This window comes from Bidens hawaiensis, unplaced genomic scaffold (genome assembly GCF_021521415.1).
Source record: "Bidens hawaiensis isolate Kalapana, Puna unplaced genomic scaffold, B.hawaiensis_p1.1 tig00023396_1, whole genome shotgun sequence".
NCBI lineage: Eukaryota > Viridiplantae > Streptophyta > Magnoliopsida > Asterales > Asteraceae > Bidens > Bidens hawaiensis.
In genome coordinates this window covers 4,909-16,795 of record NW_027493666.1, presented here as the reverse complement: position 1 = coordinate 16,795, position 11,887 = coordinate 4,909, and the positions used below count along the sequence as shown (strand labels likewise).

At 33.0% G+C, this 11,887-nt stretch overlaps 2 protein-coding genes and 1 pseudogene across 3 annotated transcripts; 2 read left to right on the top strand and 1 right to left on the bottom strand.

The window, feature by feature from the left end:
* The first annotated feature begins 875 nt into the window (after positions 1–875).
* LOC143567398 (elongation factor 1-beta 1-like) lies at positions 876–3,023 on the top strand (annotated as a pseudogene). The gene is made up of 6 exons (XR_013141406.1): positions 876–1,007; positions 1,119–1,237; positions 1,870–1,939; positions 2,027–2,152; positions 2,436–2,549; positions 2,648–3,023. The product of XR_013141406.1 is annotated as an elongation factor 1-beta 1-like (transcript).
* A 1,356-nt stretch (positions 3,024–4,379) lies between these two features.
* On the top strand, positions 4,380–7,256 carry LOC143567397 (ATP synthase subunit d, mitochondrial-like). The gene is made up of 5 exons (XM_077053834.1): positions 4,380–4,541; positions 6,289–6,370; positions 6,600–6,664; positions 6,744–6,830; positions 6,933–7,256. The coding sequence occupies exons 1-5, from the start codon at positions 4,380–4,382 to the stop codon at positions 7,032–7,034; spliced, it is 498 nt and encodes a 165-aa protein (XP_076909949.1). The 3' UTR covers positions 7,035–7,256.
* Positions 7,257–7,554: 298 nt separating this feature from the next.
* LOC143567396 (tetraspanin-3-like) lies at positions 7,555–11,642 on the bottom strand. Its single transcript, XM_077053833.1, has 2 exons — positions 11,130–11,642; positions 7,555–7,958 (listed from the first exon to the last, which is right to left on the bottom strand). Exons 1-2 carry the CDS (start codon positions 11,640–11,642, stop codon positions 7,614–7,616), a joined length of 858 nt encoding a protein of 285 aa, XP_076909948.1. The 3' UTR covers positions 7,555–7,613.
* Positions 11,643–11,887: the final 245 nt, after the last annotated feature.

Below are 11,887 nucleotides of genomic sequence, written 5' to 3'. Positions count from 1 at the left end.
TCCAAAACCCAACCCTATTATAATTAACTAGGTCTAATCCGGTTTCAGGTCTCGTGGTTCTTACGGGTCTTCTAAAATAAGGCATCTAGGAATTATGCTTCATTGGATCTAGGGGTGTCAATTGTGTCGGGTTGGCGGGTTATCGGGTTAATAGGTTTCGGGTTGGCAGGTTGGCGTGTCGAGATTCTTCAACCCTAACCCAACCCATATATTTATTCGTGTTGGGTCGTGTCGACCCATTTAAATTCATGTTGTGTTCGGGTTGTGTTTCGGATCAACCCATTTTACGTTCATTTATGAATATGATTAATATCTAGGCTTAATATTAACCTAGACAATCAATTACTCTTATTCATATAAAGCATTTTAACAATTTTGTGATAGATCTAATTGTTTTTGTCAATTTGTCTCTCATTTCTAATTAACAAACTTAGGTTCACATATTTTGCTTAAGATAAGAATAAACGAGTGGAGATAATAAGAGAATAGATGGTTAAGACTAATAAAATATAAATAATGGAAGTGAAGAGTGGAAAAAAATATTTAAAAAGTAATTAATTTAATTTATAAAAATTAATAGATATATGAAAAATTATAAATCAAAGTATTTAACTTTAAAATTTAACACTTCTTATCTCTAAAATCAAAATACTAAATTCTATAAAATTTTTAAACGGGTTAACAGGTCAACCCATTTTTTGACGGGTCGGGTTCAGGTTGATCCTTTTTTAAATGGGTCGGGTTCGGGTTGACCTATTTAAAAAAACGGGTCGTGTCAGCAGACCCAAAACCTATATTTTTTCGTGTTGGATTTCGGGTTTCGTGTCAGGAATTGACACCCCAATTGTATCTAGGGTTTTTGTCTCTCACTTCAGCCGTCACACACAACTCAACAAATCAACACCCACAAAACCCATTACCATGGCCGTTACCTTCACCGATCTGCACACCGAAGCCGGGTTGAAATCACTAGAAGCTTTCTTATCAGGCAAAACCTACATCTCTGGGTCGGTATCATATTAATCTATGTTTATTATTATTATTACAAGATTTTGTGTTGAGTATATTGTTTAGTTGTTGTAATTTGATGTGGGTTTTGAATTTGAATGATGGTTTAGTGATCAGATTATTAAGGATGATGTGAAGGTTTACGCGGCTGTTTTGGGTAAGCCTAGTGGTGAGTTTTACCCGAGTGCTAGTCGGTGTACGAGTGCGTTGAGTCGAAGCTTGCCGCGAGGTGCGTGTGAAGTGTTTGTTTCAAATTTGCATTATGTTTTGATGATTTTGTGTATTCGCCTATTCGTAGATTAAGTTTATCGTTAATTTGGTTGAATTATTTATTAAAGTTGAATTTTAGTTGGCCGGTAATAATTGATATGATCAATCTGACTGTGTTTATTTATAACTTTCATTTTGATTGCCAAAGGCAATCTCAATAGCATAATTGTTATTGATTTACGTTTAGTTTTGACTTACTTCCGCTCACATTGAATCAATGATGATGATGAGCTAAATTTGATAATTATGCTACTAGGATAGCATTTAGCGATGAAAGTGAAAGTTAGGATTGCCATAGTTAAACTGATAGTATCGATTCCTATCGGTTAATGAGTAATTTTGATTATTGAAAATCTATCTTTCTTTATCAATACATTAAACATTACCAAAACTTTAGTACATATAACATATAATTATTAAAGTTAACATATAAAGGATAAAGTTGTCAACTTTCTTACTTTCTGATTCTAACTTAAGGGTGCAAACATTTTTTTGTTTTCTTTGAAAAAAAATTATGGCTTTCGTTTGATGTTTTCAACTGCTCTAAGTTATATTTGTTACTTTCCTTTTTTTTATTATCAATATTTGCAGTTTCCCTGGTAAGGCTGCTGGTGTGGGTATCTCCGCTCAAGCTTCATCTACAGAAGCTGCTCCTGTGAAGGTGTGTTTCAGTGTTTTTGTGGTATTATGTTTTTATCACTGTCGATTATTTTATTCAATTAATTTTTGGTGCATGTGTATGTTTCAGGAATCTGCACCTGCAGCTGCGGCTGATGAAGATGATGATGATCTTGATCTGTTCGGTGACGAGACCGAAAAAAGAAGGCAGCTGAAGAGAGGGAGCAAGCAAAAGCATCCGCAAAGAAGAAAGAAAGTGAGTTTCTTTGATTATTCTTTTAACACTATGCTTGCGAATTTTGCAACAAGTACCACACTTTCTTTCTTCTGTGTGGTTGTTTACTGTACACGAGTCTTTAAAAGATGGTTATGTCTTGTTTGGGTCATTATAGGGTGTTTTAATGATAACCCAAACGGGACAAAAGCCATATGTTAGTGACTCGGAGATAGAAAAAATGGTATAATGACAAACAAGACAACCGTGAAAATACTTTGTTTTTATGTTATACGAAAAATGTGCATAAAAACTTTGTTTTTAGGTGGAAAATCATCTGTTCTTATGGATGTAAAGCCATGGGATGATGAGACCGACATGAAGAAGCTAGAGGAGGCTGTTCGCAGTGTCGAGTTGCCTTGGCTTCTATGGGGAGCATGTATGATTTACATTTTTAATTTAAATAAAATTTTGTAAATGGAAGTTATTCTATTATGACATGACTAATTGTTTTGTTACTGTGGTTTGAATTTGCAGCAAAACTTGTTCCAGTCGGTTATGGGATAAAGAAGATGACAATCATGTTGACTATTGTCGATGATCTTGTTTCAGTCGATGACCTTATTGAAGAGCATCTTACAGCTGAGCCGATTAATGAGTACGTGCAGAGCTGCGATATTGTTGCGTTTAACAAGATTTAAATGCAACCCTGCTCAGCGCCTTTGGATGAGTTTTGCTTCTTGTGATTGTTTACTTTTTTTTTCTTGAAACTCTTAGTTTGATGTTTATCTTTGTATTTGTAACTCTCAAGACCCCAAGGTTTTTTATTTTTGGGATAACTGTTGAGTTGGTTACATTGTGACATCTATTTCATTTTTGTGTTTGTTGCAAGTGAAGCAATTGTGAAGTTGAGTATGCCTAGTAACCGTTGCAACAATATTATGCTAGGGTAGGCTCAATTGGCCTAAGCATAAGTCGGTTCGGTTATAAGCTAAAAGGATAACTAACTGAATTGTTGTTTTTTAGATTTTGATCACTGTTTGGTTTGGTTAATTTGGTTATTTGAAACGATTGTTTGGTTAATCAGCTACAGATGTGGGTAAATTCAAACTAATTTAATTAAAAAGTAAAAAACCTGATTATATCGTTTAGTGAGAACTATCATTTTTTGTTTATGTGGTTTGCTTTTTTTGCCATTTTCGTCCAAAGAAAATATTCTAGTCATTTCTGCCATCGTGGTTTATTTTCTTGCCATTTTAGACCAAGTCCCTAACTTTGTTAGTTTTAGTATGTTAAGTTAGCATGAAAGTATAACATAACCTGTGACTTATAAAGTTGTTTAAATATAAGTTTAGTTTGATTAATTCGTTTATACGTATAATAGGATATTGAACTGACTTATAAAGTTGTTTAAATATAAGTTTAGTTTGATTAATTCGTTTATAAATATAACAGGATATTGAACCATAAAGGCTTGTTATAAAAATATTGTGACCGAACCATTAGTTTCCCAATCGATTTGCTAATTTTAAGCATGCTTCAATTATTCGATTTTTCTTGTCACCTCTTATGTGCCAAATGTAGAATAGCAAACATGATGGAGGATCCATGGTTCTTTAACAAATAGTTATGTGATAAGAATGTTTTAAAGTATAACAATAATAATAGCAATATATTTATATCTTTCTATTAATATATTTTTTTTTTTGTCATTTTTGGCTTAAATTTATACACATTCTCAAAAGAGTATCAAAATAGACATCTGCATCTCTTTTAAAAATAGACTTTTAACTTTTAGCCCACAACTTTCTAGACATCTTCTTCTAAACCAATCAGATTGCACCATGTTAGTGAAGCCAGTTACGCCTTAGCCGACACTTTTTGGACAAGTCAAATCATAAAGTCATTTTAGACTAATCAAAAGATAACACGTGTTCCAGGTAGGCTAAATTTATCCTACAAATTCAAGGTTTTAGCTATCTAAAAGGAAAAAAAAAGGAATCTTAAAATTAGCCTAATTGGAACACGAACCTCTTGATTGGTGGATTAAAATTAGCCTACTTGAAAACACGAGTTGACTGATTGGTCTGAACAAGCTTTTTATGATTCTCAGTGCCAAAAAACATGTATTATTATTATTATTATTATTATTATTATTATTTACCGTGTCAATAATAATCATCAGTTTGAAACCCTAGATCAAATACCGAAAACAAGTACACCTGAATTTCATTTAATTTAATCCTCCAATCTCTTGAAAAGAAAGAAAATGAGCGGAGCAGGTAAGAAAGTGGCCTTCAAGGCCTCCAAATGGATCGATTGGGATGGCATGGCCAAGATGCTCGTCTCCGACGAGGCTCGTAAGGAGTTCTCTTCCCTCCGTCGTGCTTTCGACGAGGTCAATTCCACTCTCCAGACCAAATTCAGTCAGGTATTCTAATTATTCCCTTCAATCTGCGTTTCATTGTATGATGCGGATCTGCTTTTCATTCGATACCTACGGTTTCTGTGAATCGAAAGTGTACGGATTAGGTTTGATGCTGAAATGATAATTTATTTCTCTACTGAATTGATTTTTTTAGGTTTGAATTATTGATGCTACTGTTTTGAGTGAAACGATAATTAATAATTTATGTGCTTACTGAATTGATTTACTTCGGTTTGAATCTACGTGTGAAGACCAAATTATTATTGTGTTGAGCAACATGGATCTGCATTTTATTAGATAGTTTTCGGTTTCTGTGAGTCCAAGACATTTTTTGTAGTGAATTAATTTATGAGGTTTGAATACATGTGTGAGCACAGCACACATTGAATCTGTTGATGTTAGTGTGTTGAGCAATGTGGATGTACATGTGATTGCATAGTTTGGGTTTCTGTGAGCAAAAAATGTTCGGATTTGGTTTGATACTGAAAATCTGAAATGAGAATTTGTTTATGTACATTTCTACATCATTAATTTGTAAGCAGTAATGAGATGAGGATTTTGTATGTGTAGTTTTCATCTATTTTTTTTTTTATGTATAAAACTAAGATTTTGGATTTCTTTCTTTAACGCGTTGTGTGGTGCGGATACGTAATCGGTTAGATGGTTAGGGTTTCTGTGAGTCTAAAACATGCTGGTTGGGCTTGTTGCAGAAAGCTTTAGGACTGTGACGTCTGATTTTTACATTGTGAATTATTAACACTATAGTAATGACACAAGTTATGTCAGGCAGTTTTATGTGTTTGTGAATAAGACAAGACTGTTTCACTTGATTGGTGAAAGTTGATGGCTTGATTAGATTTGATCATTTGTTGCCAGTGCCACAAGCATCTAAGACAAGAGTATGAACTATGAAACTAATTTATATTCTGCTGTACTTCTGTAAATATCTTATCTAACCAGAAGAAAAGGTTTTACTAGTAAGAGACTGACTTTCTAATAGCATGAGCTTAAAATTGTGGCTGTTTGGGTGAAGGTGTATTGGTTCTTTGCTCTCTTATATTTTAGGTTTATTTTTCGCGTGGTTCTCTTTTATTATTGTTATTATTAGCTATGACTTCCTCTTGATAGATTTGGTGAAATATTTGGTTTTTGACTTTCTTGTCGAGGTTTTTCTAGTCTGATTCTGGTTTTAGAGTTATGCTTATCTTCACTCAGGTAAATTGTTGTTTTATGGCGCTTGGTGTGTTGCAAATCAAATTTACTTGAAGTAGTTACTTTTTTCCATATCAATAACTTTGTTTGAAAAGAGGTCTTTTTGACGGTCAAGGTAATTTAGATAAAAACATTTGTAAAATTTTATGATTTTTCAGCTATGGCCTGTGTGACTAAAGTTTTTGTTTTTAAGCATAGACATGTAAATCACTGGCATCTCAAAAATCTAAGTGCCTAATGGCTGACAACTTGTGCTTTAGTTCACAAGCAATGATCTCATTCCAGTTTATTAACTCATTTTCTCTTAGTCTTGTCTGAAATTTAATGGTTAATGAGAAGATGCTATTGACATATGGCTTTGAGAAGTAAGTTATGCTGCATGTGATTGATGAAAAACTTATGTTATATATGAAAAAGTTATCAAGCTATTGAAGTGTACCGACTTATCTATTGTGGCATTCCTTAAAATTGTCATCTTTATCATTAGCTTCTATATATATTTAATCAAAGTAATGATTTTTTCTATTGGATGATACAGGAGCCAGAACCTATTGATTGGGAATACTACAGAAAAGGGCTTGGATCTCGCATAGTTGATTCTTACAAAGAATATTATGACAGTATGTTTTTCTTTATCATAATTTGACATGTATATTTCATAGCAAGTTGCATAAACCGGATATTTATGCAACATGTAGTGACTGATATTTAGACAAATAAAATGGCCTTATGCTCTTATTGTATTCATTTATTTGCTAGCAGTTGAGAATTTGCAGCTGTATTTTTTATTATAATTGATTTAACACCTATTACCTAATATTTACATTTGTGTTTCCTTTTCTTTTACAGGTGTTCAGATCCCAAAGTTTGTTGATAAGACTACTCCGGAGTACAAACCCAAATTTGATGCGCTGGTAAGAAACCTTATACGACACGAATGCTAATTTATTTATTTATTTTATTTTCTAATATTTTGTAATCTTGAAATGGTAGTTGGTGGAACTGAAAGAGGCTGAGCAGAAATCTCTTAAGGAATCTGAAAGACTAGAGAAAGAAATTGCCGAGGTCCAAGAGCTAAAGGTAACATTGATACTTGGGTCAACATTCAACCCGTTTGACTCTTTCATCTTATTTAGGTTAATATTGTTGTACTTGTTTGACCCGTTTGATTTGCAATAACAGAAAAAGCTTAGCACGATGACAGCTGATGAGTACTTTGAGAAGCACCCAGAGTTGAAGCAGAAGTTTGATGATGAAATCCGGAACGACTACTGGGGTTATTGATTTTCTTCAGGTGAATCTTTCTTTTTTGTTTTTGCTTTAGCATACCGAAATAAAGCAAGACAAACAAAGATGCTTTAAGTTTTATTTGTTTGGTTGTTAAAATATCACGGAGTTTGTTTTCTCCGTCATGATGATGAAATCTTATTCGAACATGCAAGTCTTGAGTATGACTTGATAAGCTGTCATGTTGAATACAATCGTTTTTTTGTCAATCCTGTTCTATTAATAATCAGAGTTTATGAACTTATGTTTAGTTATGGGTTTGTTTAAATTGGTTAACTGGGATTACTATCGGTTTAAAGAATAGATAAGAGTTATAACGGTTGGTTTTTTGGTCACTGAACGCTTGTGTTTACTATTACATATGTTTTTAAAAGATTACACCAATTATATATTTTGAAAGTGAATAAATGTAGCTAAAGTTAAGATGTTACAAAATCTTTTAAGTGGACTTAATTTTTCGACAAACACAAAACATTACGAAGTAATATCAAAACAATATATGTACGTTGAGTTCCGAGCCTTCATCAACTCAAACACGATCACTTTCAAAAGCCAACCTGAGCAAAGTCCAAGTGACTAAAACTGTATCCGAGCGGGCCTGGCTTTTTCCATCCGGGTTTGTCCATATGGTTCATCGTTATCCATCCTCCTATTATTCCTGAAAGCAGCACAGGCAACAACCCAGACAATGACTAGGATGATGAGAACAACGATGTTGATAATCGACACCTTTCTCCAACTCTTCCTTAAACTAGCTAACACCCCGGCCTTACACGAGTTACAGCTGTAGCACAGTTGTTCCTGGTCGTTGCTCCACCTGATGCAGTCCCGGTTGTTCACCAAACCGGTGTTGACCGGGTTCCATGTTGTCTCATTCACATACGCGAACTCACATTCTGATGGCGGCTTGCAACATCCAGACTGCGAAAATCATAAAAGATAAAAAAAACAAAAAGATTAGAGAAGCAGATGTCGTTAGTGTTTATGATTTCCTTATTTAAGTCTTCATCTATTTATTGTAATCGAGTCGAACGAACACCAAAACTGTGTTATCTTGTTTGTTCCATTAAGATTAAGTTTTTATTGAACAAACGAATAAAAAAAATCTCTTCAATCATTTAAGTGGCTATTTTAGTTGGTATTCAGATACTAATAATATGCTATTGATTGTGTTCATCCATTTAATAGATAAACGAACACAAAGCCAAAAAGGAATGATCTTATATATGTCACATTTTCTTATGTTTATGTTGCCCACTTAGATATAAATGTATTATTAAGTTATTTAATATATTTTTACATAAGCAAAAATAAAAAAAGTAAAAAAAATAACAGTTTGTTAGATGTTTATGAATTTATGAACGTAAACAGACAAACAAAAATTTTATTTATGTTCGTTCATTTAAATAAATAAATATAAAATATTGTTAATAGTTGTTTGTTTGATAAAAAAACAAACGTAAACAATTGATTGTCCATTTCGTTTACAGCATTGTATTATTTACACCACATTATTGATACTCATTAATTTATCAAGGATTTGGGTTACATAGCTATCAATTGCCTACTAAATAATGTATTGTGCCTAATATGGGCCCATTACCCTTCTCTTATTCAACTACTCAAAACTCTAGGGATATAGATAGATGATGTTCATGGACCCATTATACCGACTAGATTAAACATGAACCAAATATTTCAACCTCATCCCTATAATTATTGAAATTAAAATGATATCATTTTGAGGTTTTGTCTTGAAATTGGAAAGAGGAACAAAGGAGGCTGGAAAAAATATGCAAAGGTGAAGTAGAAATGAAAAGTCTATATAAAAAAAGAATTAAAAGGTATTCGGAAAAATGTGTTTCTTTTTTAGTGGTGAGGGTTGAAATTATATGGTAGATCCGAAGTAGGATTTGAGAATGTATGAATTAGTCATTTGATAAGTAATTACATGGGTTACGTCCATATAATCAATTGACTATATGATTAAAAAAAAAAGGCTTGGTTAGCTGTTGATAATATGGCTAATGTTTATAGCCTTGAGTACAAGAGAGAATGAGATAATGAAGTATTTGAGTTTAAAACTACAAGTTTCTATAATCATGGTGGTAAAAATCTCGTCTAGGCGTCGATCAATCCCCAAGTAATCGCTAGTCAATACCCCACCATCTAGTCGCTAATTAATCGCTATTTAGTTAAAATCGATCAAAACTGAAAATTATATGTATATAATTTGGTATATATATGTATATTTGAAAAATTACATATAAATCACACTCCAATTACTCGCTAGTCTCTAACCCACCACCCAACTAGTCCCTAACGATTTCTATGACACTGGTTATAACTTGTGTTTTATCTTTATCATCCAAGTTCTTATAAGGGGTTTACGTAAATTATCGAAGTTGTTTTCATCAACCATTGGTTTTTTGGGATTGCAACTGCATATGCTTTCTTTAAGTAATCAAAGGTCTATAGTTATTTGAAACAAAACAAGTGTAGAAAATAGTGTGTGAGTAACATTTGCCGTTAAAAAGAAAACTTAGTTTTTGTCACATAACATTTGCCATTCACATAAACTGTGTTATAAATTATAAATGTTAACCCTTTAAAAATATATATTATTCAGTTTTCTATATATATATATATATATATTTCTTTTTAGCAACTTTTTTTTCATGTGTCATCGTATCATGAGTTCTATAGTCAACACCCGCAACAAATTTCAAATCAAATACAAAACACGTCACATCTCACAAAACGTTACTGAATGCACAATTGTCAAAAAAGAAAAAAATTAAAAAAAAAAAGGAGAAAAAGAAACCATATGGCCAATGTAGAAAATGATAGCAAAATAAAATAATAAATTTTAAAGCTTTGTGAATCGGTTTTAGTTTCATCACTGATAATGTCTTTATTTTTGGCCCCTATCCCTCATGTATCACCATCACCCACCGCCCAAGACTCTATAAACAGTCGTGGTCCAATAACTTTTCAAAGAATGTTAACTTGGAGTTGGTTTCTACATATATACAAAATAATATTTTTTATATAATAAAATATTTTTATTTTATAAAATTCTAAATCATTAAGTGCCATCTATAATCAAATAACTATCACATATTTTTTTTTCATTCGTTCTTATGCTCCAAACTTTATTTTTAAACTAAAGTTTTAAAACAGTGTGACAAAATGCATATATTTGATACAATAATCTTTGATAGGATAGTATGGAGTATACCAAACTTTAAAGGTAATATCCAAATCACATTTTTGAGGGTTATTTTGCAAGGGGCATGATCATTTGAAAACTCAAACTCTGTGAGAACTAAAAAAATTCTATACTACATGTATATACCAGATATGATACGTCATAGTACACGTATATGCAACATATTGGATATATCAACTCAGAGTATATAGCATTGCAAAGCGGTTCTTGCTGATTCACACGGAATTCCACATGCCACATGCTACTCGGGGTGGATACAAGATATACGTCGTATAATGCATCATACTACATATATGATATTAGCACTAGATATATATAGCATGATATACTGCATATATGTAGTATATATATGACAATATACTACATATATGCAATATAGTAGATATATAGAGTATAATGCAAACGAAGTTGTTTAGTTCTCCCATTAAAAGGAGTTTTCTCATGGGTGTCCTTCATACTATCTCTCCTATCTCATGTAAATATTAGTTTTTTTAACTAATGAACAAGCACTTTATATATTCTACTCTACTCCTTAAGTCACACAGTCATTTTGACGAGTACACCACTTTACTAATAGATATTCGCGATCCCTTTGACACACGTAAATAGTCCTTAAACAAATCTTTAATCATCCTTCTTCTGCAAGATTTACTTAAAATATCCTAATATTATCACTCAACCACTTCTAACAACTGACAAAGACTCAAATAATTTAATATTGCATCACACAACTAAAATATCCCTTGTCAACATCCAAATGTGGTGTCACTAAAAAGTTAAAACTTGTTAAATCATATTTTAACCAATTTGTTGTTCCAGTTAACCTTTGTAACGTGTCAAATTAAAAAAACCACACTAACCTCAATCGAACTAAGCTTCCTCAAGTAATACATCTCAGCAGACTCCGGATACCCGCCAACGACCCGACCCGATTTCCTACAAACACCCGAGTCATGAACACACGAACTTATCTTCCTCCAATACTCATCACTCGCGACCCGATCCTTTAACCAACCCGAATAGTCAGGTAAATAATAATCCTTGTAAGCCCGGTTGGGGACGTTTCGACCCGACCCTTTATCGGTAACAACATATGCGAATATAATAAAGCCAATAAGCACAATAATAATAATGAACATGGCCCATAGGTAGAGGTACATTAAAAAAGTGTTGCGGTAACATGCTCCCGCGAATCCGGCTAGGGAGACTATCATGATCGCGACTCCGATGACTATGATGGGCCATTGGAGGAACCGGATACAGTCAGTGTTGTTTGCGCGCGTGCTTAGCCATATTCCGCCCCCGAGAATCGGGATTGATAGTAGGAAAGTGAGGAAGTTTAAGATACCGATTAAGTGATTGGTGGTTCTCATGATTGTTGTATACACACACTCTCTATGTTGATGTTATGAGGTTTGTTACATATGTGTTTGTGTTTGTGTTTGTGTTTGTTTGAAGGGTTTTTATTTCAAGATGTATGAAACATATTTGTGTTGTAAATGACGAAAATGGGTTTGTGTGGGGAGATGATGGAGGGTAATTGTGGCAATATATTGAATTTAAAAATGTGAGGTGTCATGAGTTCATTGTCGTTAAGTGTTGAAAATGAAATCTGAAA